The sequence below is a fragment of the Ixodes scapularis genome, unplaced genomic scaffold, assembly GCF_016920785.2.
Source record: "Ixodes scapularis isolate PalLabHiFi unplaced genomic scaffold, ASM1692078v2 PGA_scaffold0__279_contigs__length_252992795, whole genome shotgun sequence".
Taxonomy (NCBI): domain Eukaryota; kingdom Metazoa; phylum Arthropoda; class Arachnida; order Ixodida; family Ixodidae; genus Ixodes; species Ixodes scapularis.
The window spans coordinates 213958311-213983945 of NW_024609835.1; the positions used below are offsets into that span (position 1 = coordinate 213958311).

The 25635-nt window shown below is 41.3% G+C and overlaps 1 protein-coding gene across 1 annotated transcript in view; it reads left to right on the forward strand.

Annotated features, from left to right (window-relative positions):
* The first annotated feature begins 3279 nt into the window (after window positions 1-3279).
* LOC8037246 (glutamate-gated chloride channel) overlaps window positions 3280-25635 on the forward strand; it is a 228367-nt gene continuing 206011 nt past the window's right edge. Inside the window, exons 1-3 of the mRNA XM_040504603.1 lie at window positions 3280-3311; window positions 3400-3500; window positions 24664-24731. Coding sequence (XP_040360537.1) covers window positions 3280-3311; window positions 3400-3500; window positions 24664-24731 — 201 coding nt within the window. The remainder of the gene's footprint in view (window positions 3312-3399; window positions 3501-24663; window positions 24732-25635) is intronic.

The following is a 25635-nucleotide window of genomic DNA, read 5'->3' on the forward strand; positions in this document are numbered from 1 at the left end:
GTACGCCGACAAGGTAAACTTGTCAGGAGACTTCACACTGATGTCCAAAACGGAACTACATCGTTTTTCTCGCGTTGCACCGCGCACTGAAGAGCAGGTTCGACGAGTTTTAAGTTTTGACAAAGACTGGACTTAAGTGTCTTAATGACAGAAAGGCAGTCGTCCACAAAAAAAAAAAAAGGTTTTAGGCTTCGGCACAAACCTAGCAAGGGCTTGCTACTCAATATGTTCCGTGATGAGGTTGACCATGGTGACCGAGATCGCTGCTCCCGTAGCTGTGTCGCTTGTCGGCTTGAAGGGAAGCCTATCGAACGAGAAGTAGGTGCTTGTGAGATACAGATCCAATAGGCGGCTAATCTCGTCAACGGAGAAACAGGTTCGGTCTGCTGGACTCGTGTCCAACAGCGGCACACAAACGCTGGTAAAAACCGACACAACGTCGAACGAAACAAGAGCCTCGATTGTCGGCGTGAATTTCAAGTCTCTTGACGAGGCGACGAAATTAGTTAAGTTCATTACGTACGTAAGTGGGATTATGACCGGTGAGCGGGTACATCAGCTGGTGCAGGTACGTCGACACAAATCGAAAAGTAATTATGGTGAAATCAAGAATGGGCGGAGGGACAAACCGGGCTTGTGCATCTTGGGAATGCCGTAAAGGGATGGGGCAAGCCCATTTCGGCATATCAGCTTGAGGTGGCGACCAGGTGTGTCTGGTTGTGTCTAGAAAATGATGGAGAGTGTATTGTTGACAGTCACCTACAGCTTTTCAGTCCGGCCCTTTCCCACGGGCGTGTAAGTATGGGTGAAACGAAGTGCCATCACTTTCTTTTTGTACTCACATTTGTCGAAAAAAAGTGTGGACTTCCCTTGTCTGCCGGAAAAACCAGAATGTAGTCGTCCTCTTTCGGAGTTCGCAAGGCGTTGTGTTCAATGGATAATATGTCCTCTTCTCGCCGACGACCTCGCGCGATGATGTCAATTGTTTTAGACGTACTTCTCGGAGGGCAGGCTTCAGTTGACAAATGCCATAGCGGCCGCCATCATGGGGATTGGGGGCTTGGTTGTAGTGGTGTTGGAACCATGTCACTTGGCCAGCAAGGAAGAATTTGTCGACGAGAGCGCCCTCCGAGAATGTTTGCGTGCGAAGCACTAGTAGTACTGAAAGACGGATGACGATGCCCTGTGGTTAAGAGACGTGCTCTTCCGCTGGTGTCCAGGGTTTGCCATATGTACCGTGGCAGTAGCCAGTGTGGATATGGCAAAATTTTAAAGTGCCTGAAATACCTCAACTATATTGAATTTCAATTATCTGCGCGCGAAGAACAGGTAAAGTTCCTTCTGCCATAGAGTTTCCCTGCATTCGTGGAGGCCGGTGTTGAGTAGGCGACGTTCAGCCTGGTCGATGAACTTGTTTCCCTCGGGCTATTGCACCAGCAGTTTTAGGCGTAAGCTTTCCGAGATCAGGCCGAGTTCCTTCTGGGTCTTGTTGAAGGTGGAGTGGGTCTTGAAATTGGCCGTGGTACGCCTTGGTTATATCAACCTTTTAGCGAGCTGAGAAGCGTCCGAACCATAATCACCGTATAAAGATTTGAACGTAAACGTATAAGACAGAAATATTTTTGGTTATGAAAATATTGAAGTGGCTGAAAATTTAAACTTAAACCAATGTCTGATAAGACCGAAATTTCCTGACTTGTCGGGACCAGCTCGCTCCTTTGGACACTGGTGACTGTGAACTTCCCAGAACGCTTCCGCTGCCAGAAATACGGCTTGATTACGAACGACATCTAAGCCTGTGCCCTCGCTGAACACGCAGCAAAATTTGGTCACAGCATGTCCTTTGACAAAAGCGAGATCCTCGACATGCAACGAATCTGGCTCAAACGCTCGAACATAGAATCCTGGTGCATCCAGACAACAAAATATAACACCAACAGGTCGTCCGGCACTTTCCGAAGCGCCTATCTGTCAGGGTTTTTGGGCTTCCTGGAAAAACACAGTCGCAGCAATCACAACCGGCCTACATAAGCGGCTCCCTCCTGCGTCAAACCTAAAGTCAACAGGGACCCATGGACCGAACTGGTCTCGACACTTCGGAACATTTCGTTTTAATTAAACTTAGGTTGCGTTTTAAAATTTCTGTCAGTCTTTTGTGTTCCTCGCATGAAGCGATCAGGTTTTGAGCTCGGATGCGCTAGGAAAACAGCCGCGAACCCCGCAAGCCGCCAATTTGAAATCAAGCGTTTCGTGTTACTTGTATCTAGCTTTATACAATATAAACCTATTATCGGTTGTTACGTTCGTTGTGGCAAATTATTATAGAAATACCAATAGCCTCATTAATTAACCGTTCTCTTCGCTAAGCCATCGGTGGCGTCGAGCGTAATGTTAGGGTTGCCAGGTGGCGGAAGATGTCGCCCAGTTTAAGAGCTTCAGCCACATCCATCCATTTATATAGCACACCGTGCATCCACGCGTGGATGAGTGGCACACTCGCTGGATGAAGCTTTAGTTCGACCCTTTTTGTGGTGACGTTTTTTATCCGTGGTGACCTTTTTGTTTTTGGTGCCCTATATGATAATAAACTGTGCACATGTATGCTCTAATATAAACGCTGGTATGCTAAGAGTCCTTATCTAATGTTACCAATAGTGTTTTTAGAGTGCAGCTCTTAGGCGCCCGTTTCCGGCTTGAGCGGCGTCGGCGTCGACGTCGCCGTCGGCGTCGGCGTAACCACGGAGGGAATTGTGGGAAATGTTCCATAATGCACCACGCGGGACCCTTGTGACGTCACGAGGGTCCCGCGCGGTGCATTATGGGATATCTACCATAATGCACCGCGCAGGGAGTACCCTCCCCTTGCTCCTCCCTCTACTCATCGCCGCGCGCTGCATTATGGGAAATGTCCAATAAAGCACTGCGCGGGGAGGGGGAGGGGGAGGGGAGGAGGAGAGAAAGGCCGAAAAAGGGAAGGGGAAAAGAGTGGGAGGAGGAGGGGGAAGACGGAAGGACGAGGAGGTAGGAGGAGGGGAGCAGGAGGACGAGGGGGAGAAAAAGGCGGAGGTAGAGGTGGGAGAAGGAGTAGCAGGGAGGATGAGGAGGAGGAGCAAGGAGGGGCATACCCTCCCCTCAATACCCTTCCCTTTCCTCGTCAAGAGCTGCGCTCGAATCCGGCGTTAGAGGGTGTTGTAAACATTTAATTTTTTATCATTTTTGTTTTATTCGACATTCGACTTTTAGGCGTCTATTTGGCACTATTGTTTTAATTACTTTGCTATGAAAATTTACTCTTTGTACAAAACTTCAGCGTGATTTAGTCGATTTCATGTATGCTGGAGTAATTGACACCGCTTAGAAGTACAGTGTAAAGTTTTAATTTTGTTTACTTATTTGCAGAAGCTACCCGGCGCCTGGAATCTTTGACGACGTCGACCTTCAAATATTGGACAATATACTCTGGAGCTACGACCGTAGGATTACACCAAGCCATCATCTAAGTAAGCTGCGAAAGCTTTCCTTCGAGTGCCAGTCGATAATACTTTGATTCACTCGAAACTAACATTTGTAAAGAAAGTGAATGTTAGACCCGGTATATAGAATCGGAAAAGGTGAGAAAGTCTCGTTTATTTACAGTTTAATAATAACATAAAATAGACATTTGGCAAAACATAGACATGTGTCTCTCGTAGATAAGAAAAAAAAATGGCTTGTGCCCTATGACTTTGGTTTCTGCAGTCATGTCTCGTTAAGATGTATCCCATTAATATGTATACCCCCTATATGTACACCATATTTTGGTACAAACAGGGAAAAATAATGCATTTTTGTCTCGTTAGTATGGACAACTCACATTATGGACAATTTTTTTTACGGGAACAGAGCTGCCCATAATAACGAGACATGACTGTATAACTATGGTGTGTCAGGTTGTTGTCAAATCAAATAAATGTTTAAAAATAAGGTGTAGCGGAATACAGACATTAAGAAATTAACTTATTAATTGCAATATACTTAATTGTATAAATAAATATTTGACAATATAGAAAGGAAGTAACCAGAATTTAAATGATAATAGTAAGGTCCAATTTGACCTATCTACAGTGTGTATGATATGCGGGGCGAACAATTTTCGACATACATCTTATTTTTGCGGCATTTGTATCATATTTCAGATGTTGTGTTTGATGGTAATATTATATTTGCAAATATAAGACAATATTAGAACTGACCGATTAATCAAGTTTTACTTCCGAACTGCTAAATCGTTATTAATCATCTTCCTACCTTACCTTTACAAGCTATCAACGCCAATGAGAGAAGTGTAAAAATCAAAGTTAGGAATATACCTTTAGGTAAATAAAAATATCATAAATTCGGTACACTTCATTTACTTTTTTGTATAAATTCTTACCCCCACGCCCTTTTCTTTTTTTAAATAAAAAGTCGTTTTTCTAAAATAATACTAGTTTAAGGGACCGTCATCTATTCACCACAGTATTTAAATGCGTAACATAACAAAATGAACACTCTATACAGATGGTTGCGATCTTAATCGCGATGCTGTATAGTTCATAAAAACGTAACTTAAATATGCTCAACTAATTTTTATGAGTGCCAGTATCTAGTATATTTTGACAACAAGCCCGTGCCTAAAAACACAGAAATTGCATAAAGTGCTGTAATTAAATGTCCTGTTGATCAACGTGAGGAGTAAATCCCGATTAGCGTTCATATTTAGGCAAACAAGTTCCAAAAATATAGTAAATTACAACTTAAAGAGTTACTGCAAAGAAGAAAAATGTTTTTTTTTAAACAGCCTAAATAATACATGCTTGTTGCAAGACAATTTTTCTGTGGAAAAAAATATAATTTTTATATCAATATTTATTGCGGGAGTCTGATTTTAGTTTTCGCCTAATCCGTCCGTCTTAAGTCGCGCGCCGCAAAGTTGGTATTATACTTCACGGAGTGACTTGCGATAGCAACGATTTACGAACAGTTTAGATCTGGGTTGTTAAACCTATGTGGTAGCGTGTATTTTTGTTTCGAGCAGCATATTTTTACGTTTAAAGAATGACCCATGTAATGAGAGTTATAATTCTTTACAAAAGGTGTACAAGACGGGCACTTCCATTTGGATCAATACCATAACTAAAGAAAAGAATGGCCTCCGCTGTCTGCTGCAGCCTGTCTTGCCTACCTCGACTAGTCGTGTCGCCTAAGTGATAGTGTTTCCGGTTCACCCAGATGCTCGAGTAAGAATTTATGAAGTGATGTAGTGTTTGTTTAGCAGCTATCTTAGGTGTTAGTGATAACAAGCGACGCAGGGGCTTTCAGATCGCAGTATGTTACTTCCGTTTTTTTAAGGTGTTATCTTTTCTTTCGTAGCGCAATTTCTTTAATTTCTCAGCGTGTGTTGTTCTTTTTTTTTGTTTTTTTGTTTTTTTTTGCTGGCGCTTGGAATCGCCGACTTTTTGGAGATGTAAGCTCCTGTTAAGCGGTGCCGTTGCTCTGTGAAGTGCTGCCCAATTTGTGGTAGCGACAGCGAGTCTTCAAGCCTTCTATGTCGCCCTGAAAGATGGCAAGCTGAATGTTATTTGTTTGTACGCAATCGGGCGTTTGCGTAGCTAAAAACGTGTCGAGGTGTGTGCTCGTCATTTTGCTCCTGAGGAGTTCGAGATTCGCACCGGGTGCACCGAATGTCCGCGAATGAGAACATGGGCGGTCCCGACGCTTTTCCTACCAAGTGCGCTGCAGCCTCGGGAGGCTTAGCTCATGCGCCGTCTTCGTTGCTGGCAGCCGTGCACCACTGCGTATTTTCGTATGGGCGAAGACCCAGTTGGCTCACTGCGGCCAAGAAGCTGACGCTTCAATTCAGGGTCCAATTGGCGCGCAGTTCGCACACAACGCAGAAGTTACAAAAGGCTCTGGCACGCGCACAAGACGCATCGGGACTTGAGACTGCTGCGTACGTCGTTGAACTCCAAAGTCAAGTCAATCCAAGAGCAAATGTAAGAGCGAGGGTCAGGCCGTACTTCTACCCGCAGGTCGAAAGAACAGGAGTTTCAAATGGGGAGAGGTTGCGACTCTGACTAAATTACGTCCAGTGGAGTAAATATTGCAAAAAAAAAAGTTTTTCTGGCGGTAGATTTGTTTTGTGACATGTTTGTATCGGTTAAGCTGTTTAAAAAAAAACGTTTTTTTTTTCGTTGCAGTTACTCTAAAAAAATCAATGGATGGCTTAATATGTTGACGCTCATTTGTTTGTGATTCGTTCTTCTGGCATCTTTTTTGTCGAATACCTTAAACGCATTGCCAGCAGAGCTCTAATGGGAGGCTCAGCACTGGGAAGTTCTTGCGCTTTTACCTTGGATAATCTACCGGCCGTAACGGACAGACCTCTGCCTAGTTCTAGAAAATCTTGAAAGTAGTGAACTATCTTTGCAGACTTTAGGAAACGTTGGACTTGTTAACTACTGTATCTTTAAGACAAAAATATTTTATAAAGCTTTTAAATTATTACGTTTTTCCTCTTGTGGTCCTGAATTTTCTCCGGGACTAAACATTACCTCGGCATGGCACATCCTTGGCCACAAACGACATCAAGCACGGTGTAAAGATCAGTTCAGAACAGGAGCCACTTCGCGCTGCCAAACCGCCAAACGGCCAAACCGCAAGCCAAACTTGCTCGCCGATGGCCTTCAAAACGCACATAACCGGTCGGATCCTCCAGCCCATACGACTACAGTGCCGCCGCGTACATCCGGGTCATTTCCGCGTCGGCGCCTGATCCCACTATCCTTTCTAGTTTGCGCCGCCTTTTCCACCTCTTGGTGGCGGGTATGTTGACCGGACAATTCTTGTTTCCGTAAATTCTAAACTGCATTTCTTTCTTTTCTGCTCTAAAATATTTAACAAAAACTACTTTCACAATTAAAGCAAACGGTTCGCGGCACTTATATTTTGCATTTTGACTAAAAAAATATTTTAGCGGCTCTGACCAGTCGTAAGCCAGGCACAACAATGTCACAATGTCGTCCCATGCTGTGCGCGTTCGGCACCACGGGGCGCCCCCGTAGGCAGAGGAGGCTTTCGCGTCGTCCGCTTAAAAAATGACGAACTTATATTTAGTTATTTTCTCCGTGTCCGCTGTGTTGTCCGAATCACAAGAGGTGTGGTATCCGAAAAAAAGGTGGACGCTTAAATAGGATTGCACAGCCCCTTTAATAGGAATCAAAGAGTTCTTTAGTAGACAACGCGAGGTCCATTTTTGTATGTTTTGTTTATTATAAGACATGTTCACCACACACCACGGTGTAAAATTATGATTTATGTGCGATATAAGTGGAATACAGTTATTTAGGTTTGATTATTTCTGTACATACAGTCAAAAAGTTTGTTATAAAAACAGAAATTATATCTCCCGAATAACAATTTGGTTAATATAGCACTTTCCATTGTTGCGAATTCCAGCAAGGCTAAAGCAAGAGTTTTTAAACTATTTAATTGAATTATTTTTTTCGACTTCATGGTGGTGTAGAAGAAAGCTGGATACAAAGCAGGGGAAGTGTAGCCTGAAAATCCCGTCCCTCTATAAACATATGGTGGCTCTGTGAGCACGTACACAAGTCCAGGAGCTAAATTAAGCATATCCTTTCTCTAAATATGCTAATATAATATTATGATTTGTGTTCATTGAAACTGCTGTAGTATTTTCTTCTGAAAGCACTTCTTAGATTGATCACATCGGACACGTCCGGACTAAACGTTCAGAAATGGAATGCGTAATAAGTACTTTAGCAGGCGCAATATTTTTAATATTCGCAACAAAGATCGCCGTTATAAATCACAATTCTATACAAACAAATGCTATGGTCTTGAACTATGGAGATATACTGGTTTAAGCAATATAAATAATTTAAGAGTGCTGAAGAAAAAAAAAACAATCGAGAAGAAAGCTAATAACCCTTCGATTTCCCAATCCTTGCCTGTTTCCAAAATGCTCCGTCATTGCTGTATAGCATATCTATTTATAACTTATAATAGTAATGTACGATTTGGTCTTATAAGCTGCGTTCTAAACCTTCCTGACGCTAGATCACCATAATTTACACACTCTAAATAATAATAATGTTCCAGGCATGCTAATACAGCCGAAAGTAAGGTTCAATAGGCGTCTAGTGTTTCAGCTGTAGACAAAATATTTAGCCAGTGCAGTACAACCACCTACTTGGGGTATTTAACGTGCACCACACAGTAGTGATACACGACCACAAGACTACGATGCGCATCCAAATCAAAGCGGGCAAGGGTGGAGATTGAACAAAACTTCCTGGGCCCTGGGGTGCTTGCTATGAATCCACGAGCATCGATCTAGTTTGCGCTGCCTTTATCGGTCACAAACCCCCGTGTTATTTTAAGGAATCAGTCATTTAAGCTAAATTCATGGCGTATTTATTTTGTTGCAATCATTTAAATGGCAGTCATATCAGATAAATTCATTACGTGTTCCCAATCACGGCCAGCAAACGGGCTAACTCCGCATTTATTGAATTATTCCATCATACCACAAAAAAGTTATAGTTATCTAGACCCTGTTTTTGCCGGAAAAGCACTGGCTTAAAATTCAGCCAGACTTCAAGTTTTGTTAAATAAAAGTGCATAGTTTTGAAGCGAGGCGCGTAGCCAGGGTTCAGGTGTAAAGACATCCCCTGATATTTTACTTTACTTTTGTCAACTTACGAAGCCGAGCATCTCGGTGAAACTTTCGTAATTCATGCAATAAACTCCTAGCATAGCCACTCTGAAAGTACGGATCATTAAATTATATATATATATATATATATATAATGGGAATGAGGAATGAGTGAAGATTGACAAGTGCAGCCGCCGTAATATTGTGAACGAAAAGGGGAGAAGGTGATTATTGAATTTATTGCATTAAAGTTAGAGAAAGGGAAAGGGAGCTGGCGAAACATTGGGCCAGGAGCCAGGATTGAACCCACAACCTTCGCCTGCCCGAGGCAACGCCTTAACCTATTAGACCATCCCGGCCACTGGTTTCGGCGGACTCAATTTCTGACCAGCTCTCTGTGTACTGTTTAGTTTCGAATTCGCTTAACTTGGTAGACGACAACCGTTGCTGATTTAAGGTCCGCGCTATTTCCGACATGCGGCGGTGACGTGGCACGTCATCTCAGCTTGCAAATGTCGGAAGGGGCCCGTCTTCCAAGATGTCTAGGAAACCACTCCTCCCCATAGGGACAGGCTGCACCGTATAAATAATGGGAATGAGTTAAGATCGAGAAGTGCAGCCGTGGTAATATTGTGAACGAAGAAGGGAGAAGGTGATTATTGAATTCATTGCATTAAAGTTAGGGAAAGTTACTTTCCAAAAGGGCCTAACTTTAAGGCAATAAATTCAATAATCACCTTCTCCCCTTTTTGTTCATTATATATATATATATATAAATATATATATATACATATACATATATATATATAGAGAGAGAGAGGGAGAGAGACAGATAAAGAAAATATAGCGTAGGATTCCGAAGAGTATGAAGTAATAAAGTCACACTTCGAAATGTTGTTGGAGTTATAAAGCATTTAGTGAGTCGACGTTTTAGCCTGAGACAGGCCTTCTTCGAGAGTGGTTGTCAGAGTCGGTTGCAGAGTTGTAACAAGGAGGTAAGTTGGGCTAGTTGCTTTAAAATCGTCAAACGTGAAAACAGCGCAAAATGGCAGAATGGCAGGCATCTGTGAGGTTGATGACGTGGAAGAAATCCTGTTGGTTGGGTTGTATAATTTTTTGTGTCTTTATTGGCTCTTTCCTATGCTCTGTGGTTATTTTTCTGGTTCGCCTGAAAATTAAACTTCAGTTGACAGTCAGCACTTTGTCCGTGCGCTTCTTTCACTTGTCCTTTGTTCAATTTTTTGCGCTGTTTTCACGTTTTACAAAGTTGTTTTCGGTTTTCACACCCGGGCCACGTCACCTGCCAGATCACGTGTAAAAATGCCCAAGTAAAAGAAACCAAGTAAAAAAACGCTGTAACCGACAATGGCAACCAGTCTTGAAGAAGACCTGTCTCAGGCCGAAACGTCGACTCACTAAATGCTCTAAAACTCCAACAACATTTCGAAGTACGACTTCATTACTTTATATATACTTATTTTTTATATTGTGCGTGAGAGCACCAGCACCTTAAAACAACCCGAAAATGTTTTCTGGTTCGCCACTGCTATGGAAGATTCTTTTAATTGTTTGGGAGAAATTAAACAGCTTTTCCGGGAATGAAGAACGTATAATTGTATCAATTCTGGCTGAATTGAATTTGTTGTTTAGTGAACAATTGAATTGAATTGAATTGAATTGGTTTTATTTAGACACTAGGTTAAGGGTAACCGGACAAAAGGCAGATTATCTCTGCCTGACGTGGTCCTATCACCCGTTTACAATGAGAGAGAGGAAGCAGGAAGGGAAGGGAGAGCATGCTGTACGATCAAGGAGGGGATACAAGAAAGGAAGAAGGGAGAAGGGAGGAGGATACGGATTGGGGGGGGGCATGGTAGAAGGGTGAGTAGATGAACTGGAAGAGGAAGGGAGAGATGAAGTTTGGAGAGAGGGACGAAGAGAGGGAATGCATATGTCACGTGACGTATATTTATCTTCTAGATTTCGCAAGAGACCAAATCCGTGCTCCATATCATCATGCAGAGAGAGTGAGGGGAAGGGATGTCGGTGGAGAGGACATTCCTCCTTATTACGGGTTGGTATAAGAAAGGAAAGGAAGGGGAAGAATGAAGAAAAGTAATGGGCGTCTCATGTCACGTATATTTCTCTCCTAAATAAAGATATGTAATTAAATTGTTATCGAGGTCACGTGACACCAATTTTTCCCGGTATGATTATCGAAAAACTGAATTGGTGTATAGGTCTCTGTTTGTAAATTTCACCGGTAGATCCAGCGGAAAACTTAATTGTCTTTTTTTTAAATCAGAAGATGTCAGGTTTTCAGCTCAATTCATCTAGCAAAATTAATTTACGTATAGGTCACGTAATACAGAATTTCTTCACTTTGTGTATGGGGTCACGTGACGTCAGGTTTTCAGCTCAGTTCATCTAGCAAACTTAATTAACGTATAGGTCACGTAATACAGAATTTCTTCACTTTGTGTATAGGTCACGTGACGTCAGGTTTTCAGCTCAATTCATCTCGCAAACTTAATTAACGTATAGGTCACGTAACACAGAATTTCTTCAATTTGTGTATAGGTCACGTGACGTCAGGTTTTCAGCTCAATTCATTTAGCAAATTTAATTAACGTATAAGTCACGTAATACAGAATTTCTTCACTTTGTGTAAAGGTCACGTGACGTCAGGTTTTCAGCTCAATTCATCTCGCAAACTTAATTTACGTATAGGTCACATAATACAGAATTTCTTCACTTTGTGTATAGGTCACGTGACGTCAGGTTTTCAGCTCAATTCATCTCGCAAACTTAATTAACGTATAGGTCACGTAATACAGTATTTCTTCACTTTATGTATAGGTCACGTGACGTGAGGTTTTCAGCTCAATTCATCTAGCAAACTTAATTAACGTATAGGTCACTTAATACAGAATTTCTTCACTTTCTGTATAGGTCACGTGACGTCAGGTTTTCAGTTCAATTCATCTCGCAAACTTAATTAACGTAAAGGTCACGTAATACCGAATTTCTTCAATTTGTGTATAGGTCACGTGACGTCAGGTTTTCAGCTCAATTCTTCTAGCAAAATTAATTAACGTATACGTCACGTAATACAGAATTTCTTCACTTTGTGTATAGGTCACATGACGTCAGGTTTTCAGCTCAATTCATCTAGCAAACTTAATTAACGTATAGGTCACGTAATACAGAATATCTTCACTTTGTGTATAGGTCACGTGACGTAAGGTTTTCAGCTCAATTCTTCTAGCAAACTTAATTAACGTATAAGTCACGTAATACAGAATTTCTTCACTTTGTGTATAGGTCACGTGACGTCAGGTTTTCAGCTCAATTCATGTAGCAAACATAATTAACGTATAAGTCACGTAATACAGAATTTCTCCACTTTGTGTATAGGTCACGTGACGTCAGGTTTTCAGCTCAATTCATCTCGCAAACTTAATTTACGTATAGGTCACGCAATACAGAATTTCTTCACTTTGTGTATAGGTCACGTGACGTCAGGTTTTCAGCTCAATTCATCTCGCAAACTTAATTTACGTATAGGTCACGTAATACAGAATTTCTTCACTTTGTGTATAGGTCACGTGACGTCAGGTTTTCAGCTCAATTCATTTCGCAAACTTATTTAACGTAGAGGTCACGTAATACAGAATTTCTTCATTTTGTGTATAGGTCACGTGACGTCAGGTTTTCAGTTCAATTCATCTAGCAAACTTAATTAACGTATAGGTCACGTAATACAGATTTTCTTCACTTTGTGTATAGGTCACGTGACGTCAGGTTTTCAGCTCAATTCATCTAGCAAACTTAATTAACGTATAGGTCACGTAATACAGAATATCTTCACTTTGTGTATAGGTCACGTGACGTCAGGTTTTCAGCTCAATTCATCTCGCAAACGTAATTAACGTATAGGTCACGTAATACAGAATTTCTTCACTTTGTGTATAGGTCACGTGACGTCAGGTTTTCAGCTCAATTCTTCTAGCAAACTTAATTAACGTATAAGTCACGTAATACAGAATTTCTTCACTTTGTGTATAGGTCACGTGACGTCAGGTTTTCAGCTCAATTCATGTAGCAAACTTAATTAACGTATAAGTCACGTAATACAGAATTTCTCCACTTTGTGTATAGGTCACGTGACGTCAGGTTTTCAGCTCAATTCATCTCGCAAACTCAATTTACGTATAGGTCACGTAATACAGAATTTCTTCACTTTGTGTATACGTCACGTGACGTCAGGTTTTCAGCTCAATTCATCTCGCAAACTTAATTTACGTATAGGTCACGTAATACAGAATTTCTTCACTTTGTGTATAGGTCACGTGACGTCAGGTTTTCAGCTCAATTCATTTAGCAAACTTATTTAACGTAGAGGTCACGTAATACAGAATTTCTTCATTTTGTGTATAGGTCACGTGACGTCAGGTTTTCAGTTCAATTCATCTAGCAAACTTAATTAACGTATAGGTCACGTAATACAGATTTTCTTCACTTTGTGTATAGGTCACGTGACGTCAGGTTTTCAGCTCAATTCATCTCGCAATCTTAATTAACGTATAGGTTACGTAATACATAATTTCTTCAATTTGTGTATAGGTCACGTGACGTCAGGTTTTCAGCTCAATTCATCTAGCAAACGTAATTAACGTATAAGTCACCTAATACAGAATTTCTCCACTTTGTGTATAGGTCACGTGACGTCAGGTTTTCAGCTCAATTCATCTCGCAAACTTAATTTACGTATAGGTCACGTAATACAGAATTTCTTCACTTTGTGTATAGGTCACGTGACGTCAGGTTTGCAGTTCAATTCATCTAGCAAACTTAATTAATGTATAGGTCACGTAATACAGAATTTTTTCACTTTGTGTATAGGTCACGTGACGTCAGGTTTTCAGCTCAATTTATCTCGCAAACTTAATTAACGTATAGGTCACGTAATACATAATTTCTTCAATTTGTGTATAGGTCACGTGACGTCAGGTTTTCAGCTCAAATCATCTAGCAAACTTAATTAACGTATAAGTCACCTAATACAGAATTTCTCCACTTTGTGTATAGGTCACGTGACGTCAGGTTTTCAGCTCAATTCATCTCGCAAACTTAATTTACGTATAGGTCACGTAATACATAATTTCTTCACTTTGCGTATAGGTCACGTGACGTCAGGTTTGCAGTTCAATTCATCTAGCAAACTTAATTAACGTATAGGTCACGTAATACCGAATTTCTTCACTTCGTGTATAGGTCACGTGACGTCAGGTTTTCAGCTCAATTCATCTAGCAAACTTAATTAACGTATAGGTCACGTAATACAGAATTTCTTCAATTGGTGTATAGGTCACGTGACGTCAGGTTACGTGACCTCTGTTCCCCAGTTAAATACTATTAGTGGGAAACGCCCGACCGGATATATGGACGCCCGGACGGACACAATTTTGAGATTCGTGCTTTTGTTAAAAAGCGTTTCTTACTCCAAAAAGGTTATCATCATGATTCAGTTTTTGATTGATGAAATATTCAGCTGCAGTTCAGCCAGGCAGGCCCTTTTGGAAAGTAAAAGTACAGGACAGTTTTGGGAAATAAAAGTATAAAATTACAAGATTGCAGTAACGAACTGCAAGTTGCCATTCTATCATCAGGTGTTTGAACAGATAAGAAGTGGCTTGTGGATAATTACCCATATGTTCTGGAGATGCCTGCAGGAAATAGCTTCTTCCGGGATCCTGATGGAATCGTCATGCGGATTCAACAAATTAGCGCAGTCATTGGCTCACCCGAGAATGCAGATGAAAAGTCAGTTTGCCTCTGATGCACTCTGCACCAGCTATTGCGACTCCCGTGCGACGTATAGAGGGAGTATTTTTGTCGCTCCTCTTCCTCTCAGCACTAGGAAAGCCTAGCATCAGAGAGCTAAGTATAAAATATTACTCGCGTTATTTGCCCCAAGCACTGTTCTCTGGCTAGGGCAATGAAGACACACCATCGACAATCGCAAGGAGTCGCGAAGTGGCGGCGCAGTCGCCAGGCTTCCTAAAGGGCGCTGTCGCAATGTCGGTGGTCTCAAACGTCCGCCGAACTCTCTCAGCAATGTGGGATTATCTGGATACTAACAGAGGTACAGAGGAGTAACAAGAGGGTTATCCCAACAACGGTAGCGATCTCAAAGGAGATGTCAAACCTAAAAGCGCTGTCCTTGCCTCTCCGCGCAATGTAGACGATGTTTAGGGGTACTTTACCACGGGTTGGTAGGATCGATAATTTTCTCGGTGCCAATGATCGACCACCTTCTCCGATTCTCTCGAATATAGAGGAAGAGAAGACACACATACCAGAGTAACGACAGAGTTCAAGAGCATTTATTAAAACATTCTCCTATACGAGGTACTATGTCTTCATCCAAAATGCACCCCGTGCCGGTCGGCAAGAAGAGGTCCTTACCTGCCAGACGCGGGTTTCCGGAGAGCCAAGAGGAGGAAAGAATCGGATACGTCGCCGACACCACTCTTATCTCTTGCGGTCACCGGACGAGTGTGCCTCCCGAAAGCGGAAAAAAGTAATAGCGAAACTTCCTCGCTTGCTATCAGTGATCGGCACCCGACCGGGGAAGCGGAAAGAGGTTCCGCCCGGGAGAAAGTGAAGGGTTGGGCAATTCAAGATAGGGGACCCTCCGCTTCACGGACAGGTCGGAGCTCACGGCGATGGAGGCCGAGCGCTCAAACCCGCAGCTGTAATCACAGCCATCGAGGAAGGGCGATCTTAGGAATCAAGAAAATACTCAGGGATCTGTGACACCTATATGCAGAGCGTTTTGTAGAGATACGTGGCTTGCATTGGATTATATCTGATTGACTCATTAAAACCTTGAAATGTTGTGCTAAGTTATCCAAAGAAGGCAACGCCTTCTTGAAGGCCGTTGGGGGTATGTATCGGATACACAAAAGAAAAATTATTCAAGGCATGCGATTTGTGCAATGCTCTTATATTTTTAAAAAAAGTTTATAACTTTTTTAATACATAGTTCTCCGAGTGAAACTGGGATGTAAAATTTATCAGTTTTATTTTAATGAAGAGTTCCCTTAAATAATTGATTGTCATTGAGGTACCGGAATTCAGTTCGACAAAACTATAGACTAGAGTGTTGGGCTTTTCGTCAGATCCAGAGGGAATTAAAATACTGAAAGTTCTAAAATGAAATGTGTAAAACAGATTATTTTTCTATCTTCTGCATTTACCACAACGAATGTTTCTCACCCCTAAGAGAATATCGGTGAAGTCGTCAACAAGATGCTTGAATTTCATGCTCAAGTAGTTGCTGTTGTCTTTAAATCCATGATCAAGTTAAATGTAGTTCTGAATTACAAAAAAAAAAAAAAAAGCTTCGGTCCTGAGGGACGGACCCCCAGGGGTCCCTCAGGTCCGAAGCTAAAGACCTTTGCATGAGTTTAAACCTGCCCTCCCTGAGGAACGCGATTGTCTCGCCAGCTAAACAGTATCTCACTGCGCTCTTCTCGGCCAAGACACAAAAAACGCTGTGTCCTGCCTCGCAGAATTATTTCCGAAAACGGATGCTGGCAGAAGAACTTGGCCACTTTCCTCCTTGGAAACTTGTCGACCCTGACACTCTCCCAGCCTCTCCGTGTTAGTAAGTCAACTGAGTCGATAACCCATCTTGAGACCCTGCATTACTCTCCTACACCACTAGCAATGTTTTCTTTGGACATAGAGGAGATGTTCTACAGTCTAGACAACAAGTTTCTACTCGAGTCCGTGAACAACGCCATTCACGAACATGGAGCCTGCAAATTTCAGAATTCGCCGGGAATACCTGTTACCGGTTTCATTTCTCTCCTTGAGTTATACCTTCGCTCGGCACTGGTGGAGTACGAGGGAAACGTTTACATTCAGAGGACCGGCGTATGCATAGGCTCCTGTCTGGCCCCTGTGTTGTGCGAGATTTTTCTGATGTATGTGGACCGCGCTATTAGGAGCCGAATGGAGGAGACCGCACCGGAGAGCCGGGTGTTCCGTTATGTAGATGATTATCTGATCGTGCACCCAAAGCAGACCCCTCCCGAGTCTGTCATTGAGGCCTTCGCTTCGAGTCCACCGGACTCTCCTTCAAGAGAGAAGCCCCGTCTGAAGACGGTCTTCAATACTTGGACCTGCACCTGAAGATGCGCCCCGATGGGATATGCAGGGAATTCAGACAGCGCACACAAAAGTCGGTCCTACCCTTCACGAGTGCCCACTCCAAAGCTGTAAAACGGGGTCTCCAGATATCACTCCTAAAATTCTCTGGAACCAGGTCGTGCCCCCATCTCACCGCGCACAGCGTGCTTCTACAGACAGAGAGGCTAAGAAGGGCGGGGTACCCTGAAGACTTAGTGGCAAATACACTAAAGAGGCTGATCACGGCCTCCCCGGCACCGCCAGCCGCTCCTGTTCCTCGCAATAAAACGTTTTGCAGTTATCCCCTACTCGCACAACACCGCACATCGCCTTAAGGGACGCGCCTCTCGCTTCGAGGTAGGGTAGTGTTTAGCTGCAAGCAAAAGCTTCAACAAATGTGCAGAATGGTAAATACCCCGCCCTCCGCGACCCAATGCAACAAAAAGCACGGACAGCAGTTTGTTAAGTGCAGGAAGGTGGTGGTTTATACCATCCCTTTTTCGTGCGGGGGAAGTATATAGGGCAGATCGGTAGGTGCCTAACTGACCGCCTGAGGGAACACTCGCGGGAGGTGAGCGAACCCCACGACGACTCCATGCATCGAATAGTCGGACACCGTATGACGTGCGACGGTTGTTCGCCCAGGTGCGAAGGTACGCGCGTATTGGGAGGACACCGCCAGAGATTAGGCAGGGAAGTCGCCGAATCGTACGCCATTATGAGCTCGGTCACTAACGTTGCTTCGGCTTCTCTGGCCCTTTCCGACAGGGAGATGAAATTCCTCCGTTCGGAACTGGGCGGATGGGACCAGAGGCCTTGAGGGAAGGCTTGATTAACCCGCTTTTTCCCCCCTCCTCTTTCAGACCCCCCCCCCCTTTTTTTTCCCCTTCTCTGCTCCCCCCCCCCCCCCCCCCCCCCCGAACCTGTTCGGTGGCCGTCGTTTGAACAAAGACGAAATAAATGTCGTTGAGAGTAAAATGAAAAAGTTGTATGCGTCTGTTTCCGTTCCGAATTTGTGTTTATTCCTTCCGATTGTTTAAGAAGCGCTGCGGTTGTCACAAATGGTTCCGCACCTGTTTGCATACCATGTAAAAGCAGTGCTTACGCTAGCAAAGACCATTTCGGTTTTCTTCATAACTAGGTCATGCGTCGCGTAAGAATGCGAGGTATTGTAAAGTGTACAAGGACACCTGCGTAAAGAAATAACGTGGTCTGTTTAAAAGTTGATTCCGCGTCATCGGGAGAACCGGCGAAGTTTAGCTGAATTACGTGAGTTAAAACGCGATCCTAACGTTCACTAGAATTACGCTAGGCATATGAGGACACGTAGTTGATCAAAAGAATTGAATTACAAGATGCTTCTGAGCATATATCTGAGCCCCCGATGTATGTGATCTTTCTGTTACGTTATTTTATTCCGTCGGTAATTCGACTACTCTGTGCATCGTTAAAACGAATGCGCTTTTTTAATCTACCTGCCACTTAGCGATGCCAAAGATAGCGCTAGAAAATGTATTTTATGCAACTAATGAGCTCGCTCCTAAAAAGTCATCCGGTGAGGACAAAATCCTCTTTTATTTTATAGGAATGTAGGGCATTTTTCGTCCCAGTGTTGCCCCTTATAGTTTAGCATATCTCTAGAAGTCAACGTATTTTCCTAAGAGTGCAATAATGATGTAGTTGTACCTATGCTTAAATCTGGTCACATTGACTGTGTTTTTTTAAGACAAATTTATCTCCTTTGCTTCTTACCTTCTTTGCATTTTTTTCTAACGTATTTGATACGCAGTATATAAGCATATTGACATTCATTTTAAATCATCTCTTTACCTTAACCAGCACGGTGTCTGTCAAGGGCGTTCAGTGAAAACTAACCTTGTATCATTTTTGGAACACACTTTACTTTATTTCCTCTCATGCGACTTTGGGAATTATTTTTGCATTGTACGACTATTTTCCTGCCTTAGACAAACAAAACTTGAGCTCGCTATTGTAGTATGGAACTCATTACCGGCCTTTGATGTGTCGCGAATTGAGAAGATACATATACGTTTTTATTGTATTCTATATGATAGGTATTTCAACAGAAGATGTTATTATGACTGGGACTACCTACTCAGAAGTCTCAATTTGCAAAACCTTTCCACTCGCCGACACACCCATGAAAGTCTCTTTCTGCTCAAAGTAATCCATGGTTACTTTGATGCTGACCTCTTAGGCTTTGTAAATTTTCATACACCTGCTGGCTTTTTTAGACACCACTCTTTATTTTATCTGGTACTTTTATCTCCCTATTAAAAACCATTTGTACCAGAATTTTTTCTGTTTAATAAACACATATCAATTATACAAGATATATAAGAACGTAAAGTACACTACAAAAACTATATAAGATATATAAGAACGTATAAAAACCATATAACAACTTATAAAAACTTGTGAGAAGTGTTTTATATGGTTCCCATATGTCCTTATATATCTTATATAGTTCCTATATAGTTTATTTATGGTACTTATGTGACTCTTATGTGTTCTTATATATGTTTTAAAATTCATATGTGTTTATTCGAGCAGAAATTTCTCATAAAAATAAGATTTTTGAATAGGGCTTCAAAAATGTATTTCCATTTTTTCGAATGAGACTCTCATTTAACGATTTAAGGTCTTCAGGTTTCAACATTTCTGGTGAAATGAACTCTTTCCGCGTAAACTGGCATGGGTACTCTATGTTTGAAACTATTTAATGATAGCCACCTTTTTGTTAAATATAATGTTAAAAAAGATTCTTCATGAAGTGATTTTTTCATCTTAAATTTTCGGAAACGCGTGAACGTTTCCCCACTGTAATCGCTTTGCGCGATTTATTTATCACTTTCCCATGAGGCCGATCTGTGTCAATTTTTATCGTCTGTGAAAGTCAATGAATTGTATTTTAGTATTATATACTTTGCTACAAAATAACAACCGCAAGCTTCTTCTGGGGCACGAAGAAGAAAAATAATTATCATTATTACATAAATTGACTTCCCGTGGACAATTTGGCACTGTTTATTGCAATTGCACTAAAGACTTTGACAATATATATTGTATATTGTTCTCTGCAAAAATGTATAGCATTGGGCAAGACTAGCTTTGACCACATGAATATGTGGTCAAGTGTTTTTTTTTTGTATCTTTGCTTTTGATGAGTGGAGACGTCTTGTTTGATTTTGTGGATGGGCTTTTCGGACAGTGATGTTAATAAGATTGTCTATCCTGCACGTTTTAGTTGAGAGACTTACCCGTCAAAGCTGGTTAGAATAGGGATGCGAGTAGGACTTTGGGAGTGAGTTTTTGAGGCGTAGCTGCACTATGACCCTCTTAATGATTTTTGAATCCACTAAGTTTAATTGCATTAGCTGCGTTTCCCCCTGGGCTCATAGGGTGAGCATAAATGCTAGGGTAACATAAAGAGTCGAAGATTTTGGAATCCTAAAGAGCGTTCGTTTGGAAGTCTGCATAGGATCGTTCATTACCCCTATCATCAGCAACCCCTATCTAGTGCACCACAATAGGAATTTAAAGGAAACTTTAAATACCTTCAAAGTTAATAGAGTGCTCCGGTATGTCGACGATTATCTAATCGTTTTAGCTTCAACTTATCGCAACTTTACCCCCATGGTGGCCGACGTCCTCGACAGTATCAAAGTCTGCATATGACCTCTGGACATCACTCAAAAACTTCCAAACAAACGCCCTTTAAGATTCCTGGATCTTCGACATTTATAATACCACATTGCTAATGCTGTTTCTACGAGCCCAGGAAAAAAAGCATTATTACCATTCAGCTCAGCGCATTCAAAACTAGTTAAGAGGAGCATGGCGCGGTTATGCCTCAAAAACTCACTTACAAAATCTTGCTCGCTTTCCATCCGAACGAGTTTGGTGGTCGGTCAAGTCTCTAGAATAAAACGCGCAGAATATCCAATCTCCCTATTAACATTAGTGGCCGAAAAGCTCATCAGGAAAATCAGTCAAGACGTCTGCACTCAACAAAAAAGAGACAGATCAAAGAAATCTATCATTTCGCCATATACTCACAATATTTGTAACGGACTCCAAAAGAAATAGCTAACCGAGTAAACTTAGAAGTCATCTTTTCAGCTCATAACAAACCCTGCAGCCATGTGCAAGAAATAAATAACCACCTAATTACAACTGTCGCCTACGAAAAGCAGCATAAGAGCACCTTAGTTCCTTGTACGGAGAAGGTGGTGTACTCCTTTCCCCTCGCTTCTGGAAAACTACACATAGGTGACACCGGAACGTGTCTGAACGATGGCCTTCGTGAACATAAAAACACTTTCACTAACAAACGCTCCGGACAATTATGCATTCACGGTCGAGACTGTGCCTGCTTGATGCTGCTGAGTAACTGCGCCGTGCTAGGCAAGCACCGCAACCAGTTAACACGAAAAATCCTTCAGGTAGAGAATATAGCAACATATAACGATAGAGGTGTCTGTTCTCCGTCTTTTATTCTATCATAAAAAGAATTAGACTACCTAACCTTAGATCAATTTCAATTTTAGTTAATTTAAGGTTAAGCTGTCCTTTTAAGGAAAAATACATTATACTCTAAAGACCTAGTCCATGATACAAAAAGACGAAGAAAAAAGGTGTAAATATACAAGAGGTTTGTTAGTCAGTGCTGCGTGTCTCTTTGTTTTAAGTATATAGACTTGAGTGACTATTTTGCGGGTGCGCTCTTCGCCCAGTACATCATGGTCAACCAGCTCGCCCGAACCTTCGTGTTAACCGCATGCCATGTTAGGTTCAGCTATCGTGGGGTTGGAAACTATTCGTGACCCGGGAGTGCTGTTTTCCCGGCTCTCGTTTCTCAGCATATTTCGAAGATTGTAAGTTACTCTTATCAGGTGATAAGCATTATTTCTTGAATGACGAGAAATTTTCCAACCGACGCTAGTATGCCTGATATATTTCGCGTCCTTGTTTATTCCAAACTAGTTTCGCTCAGTCGTATGGAACGCCATCAGAATGGTGCAATTATGTATTTTTGGAGATAATACAGCCTTGTTTTGTACGTGTTGCTTATGACAGATGGGTTTGGAGAAGCATCTATTTCAATAAATTATCAATACCTTAGCGTTAGCTAACGTATTAATCAAGCAGGACAAGCAATATTATCGATAGTCATTTGAACGCAGCTTAAACCGCAACCGCAAGTATCAATGATCGCATGACCACGTTTTCTTCTGCCATACGCATATGTCACACCTCTGGTAAAATGCTGAATGAACCTGAATGTGTGTCAAACGCATTCGTTGATTATTTTGAATCTGTTTACTCTTCAAAACAAGCATCGTCATGCACGGCAGATTATAGTAACAAGTATAATATAACCTCTTGATTGCGTCTTTTCAGAACGCTGAAAACGAGATTGCAATAAAAAGACTAAAACCCAAGGTATTGCCGTTTTTTTATGGCATTCTAAGCTTAATTGTTAAAGGTTGTTCCTAACCTTTTACGACAGTATAAACGCATATTTTCAACTTTTCTCTATCAAGTTTTGCTTTTCCCGAACTTTTGAAGAAATTTGTGAATGCGCCTCTTTACAAAGTTGGGCAGACCGTTGACGTAAAGAATTACAGACTGTTATCCTTCCCGTGTGGTTTTTTTTTAGAGTTCTTGAAATCGTTTTGTTTTAAACTTTGTCAGAATCTTTTTAATGTGCAATTAGCATTTCTCAACATGGTTTCTTCTCTGGCAGGTCTGTAGAGAACAATCTAGTGTCATTTTTTACACTTTGTTTTGCAAATTGTCGATCAGCGTGGGCAGGTGGATGCCGTATACTTCGATCTGTCGAAGATATTTGACTTGGTGAATCATTCAATTGCCGTGCATAAATTGGCGAAATACGGAGTAAATAACCAGTTTTCCAATATTTCTTTCAAGCCAAATGATGGAAAGAAAAAAAAATCGTTCGAATATTAGGACATCATTATAATCCTTGTGTCTTATTCTGGTGCACCACAGGGTTCCATACTAGGGCCAGTATTATTCAAAGTTTTTATAAATGATCCGGGTTCTTGTGTCCGCCTTTCACATATTTTGTAATATGCTGACGACACCAACACGTCTAGGCAGGTGTAACCCATCTATCACTGTAAAATACTACTGAAGGGTATTAAATCTTTGCGCCATTGGTGTTGCAACAATCTTTTAATCACTAAAACCTAAAAAAACACTGTAATTATGTTCTTTTCTAAGAAATTGGAAATCATACGTCTTTTGTTACAGTCTTGAGAACCTAGGGTCATTCAAAAAACACGTTTCCTAGATCACAAATGCTGCCTTTCGGACGTTAGGAGTTATTTCGAAAATCACGCGTGAATTTCCTTCGTCAGCTTGCGTATTAATTGTTTTCCTTTTTTATTCGTATACACCAAGCTTGAATTTAGTTCGGTTGTTTAGAATTGTATTGGTAGTGCAAACCAGGCAAAAATCAAAAGCGTGCAGAGACGTTTCTTTTCTAATATTTATGATTTGTACGCTGGCCGCAGTTTATTGAGAGTATAACTGGCTTTTACGACGATGCGGTTGTACTACATTGATCTCGAGATGACTGGAGTTCGATCTAATATTTTTTTGTAAGAATGCGTTCATTGTCGCATTAATTGTTCAACCCTTACATCACCTATTCTTATATATGTACCGCGAGTGCTTCTCAGGGTAAATCCCAGTTTCTTAATTAAACAAAATCAACCTTTCCAGTAACATGTACCTTGTTCAAAATTTTTATGACACGTTCAGTGCAACCACCATTGACATTTTTGCTCAAGTGTTCATGCGTTTAGACGTTCAATGGCTGAGTTTTAACTGTTACTCATTTTCTGCTCTTCCATAATATATATTATTTAGTGGAGGTGCCGTAGGTTTCTCGTGTGTTCTCCTTTTGACTGCGTTCATCATACTTAGGCTACTCGCCGTTCATGAGCAAGGAAAATAAATGAATAAATGAATAAGTTAATTTGAATCCATACTTAATCTGCATTATTTTGTACCCTTGCACGAAAGAAGATTAACACGAGACTTCGTACTTTTGTATACGATAGTGAGCACTACGCTTGATGCACCATTGCGTTTAAGGGCGATTTCATTGTATGCCCCTCAGAGGCGTGTAAGATCTTCAGTACCTTTTACCAGCATAAAGTTGGGGTCTGGACCCGTATGACACGCCTACAGATTATTTCCAATAACTATGAGAGTGATTTAATACTTATTTTCACCCTCATACCTTCTAAACGACCCTTGATGGCCGTTCGACAAACAGCCGTGCTCTGTGGATTATATGTAATTTTGTTTATTTACTTCTACCTTCCCAAAACCACGACCTGCTTGTTCGTGTGTTTGTTTCTTTATGTTCTTTCATTGGTTGTAGTATGTGCACACCATTACGGCATCGAACTGTGTGTGGGTTTATTACGCAGAATAAATTGAAATTAAAATTGACGAACCAGATAGATATTCTTCTGTGTGGTAACTACGAAGATGGTTATATGTTTAATTTATGTTAAAAAAGAGTGAAACAAGACGACATTGTATTGGTGTAGGATTGTACAACCTTTTTGTGTAAACATGCATTTTTCCGCCCTTAATATCTTCAAAGGTTTATGCGACACGGGCTTTTTAACCGCATAGTCAAAAAAATGCAGCCACAAATCCTTGATTTGATGAATTCTGTTTTTTCTTGTCTTATTCAGATGCACCAACGATAGTGAAGTGCGAAATCTACCTGAGGAGTTTCGGAGCCGTAAATCCAGCCACAATGGTAAGAGACAGTCACGTATCTCGTAAATTGTTTTCCATAACACTTTTATTATTAACACTTTTATAAAAAAAAAATAATCCTTAATTGCTTGTCACCTTACTACCGGCAAACCGTCAACCCTCAAATCGTCATACGTCAAACCGTCAAGTCATTATATTATGGTAAAACAAACTGCATGATACTTTCTCGTTTAGATATAATACACGAACATTTAGCGTTAGTCTTTGGGTAACACCCCAGGCGAACCTGTTTTTAATACAAAATCTGGCATAAACATAAATATTAGAGTTTGCAAACACTTATTAGTATCAAACTATTTATAATCGCGATATGCACGCAAAGCAGAAATAATAACGCCGTCACTGTGAAAAGGCGATAGCTTAATTACGTCATTCTCTAATACTCTAAAGCCTAAAAGACTTTTACTATGATTAGTTTCACATGAAATCCAGATGCAGCCAACGTTAAGAGCACATGCGACGGATTGAACAGTGACAAAAGCGCACCATAATGGTAATACCCATGTTCGTGTTATTAATATATTAGTGCTGAACCAGTGATAAACAAAAAAAAAAAACTTAGTGACTTGCGCGTTTCCCGCTGATAGATCGATGCCGTTACCTCGTAAAGTCGGCTACGCCCTGTAAATAAGCTGTAGAAGAATATAGTGGAAAAGCTGAGCCGACTTGATTATCATGGTTGTTTGGTTGGAATTGAATCGACATGATTTGGGAGGGCACTCTTCCTGCCACCAACATGTCGGTAACGTAGCTGCGTAGCCACAACTTTTGCCGCCAAATGAGCCAAAGCGTTCGAATTTCATTGGAGTCACCAAGGTTGAATGAACCTGTTAAGAACCCCACAACCCGCCATAATTAGGTGAAATACTCAGAATAAATATATA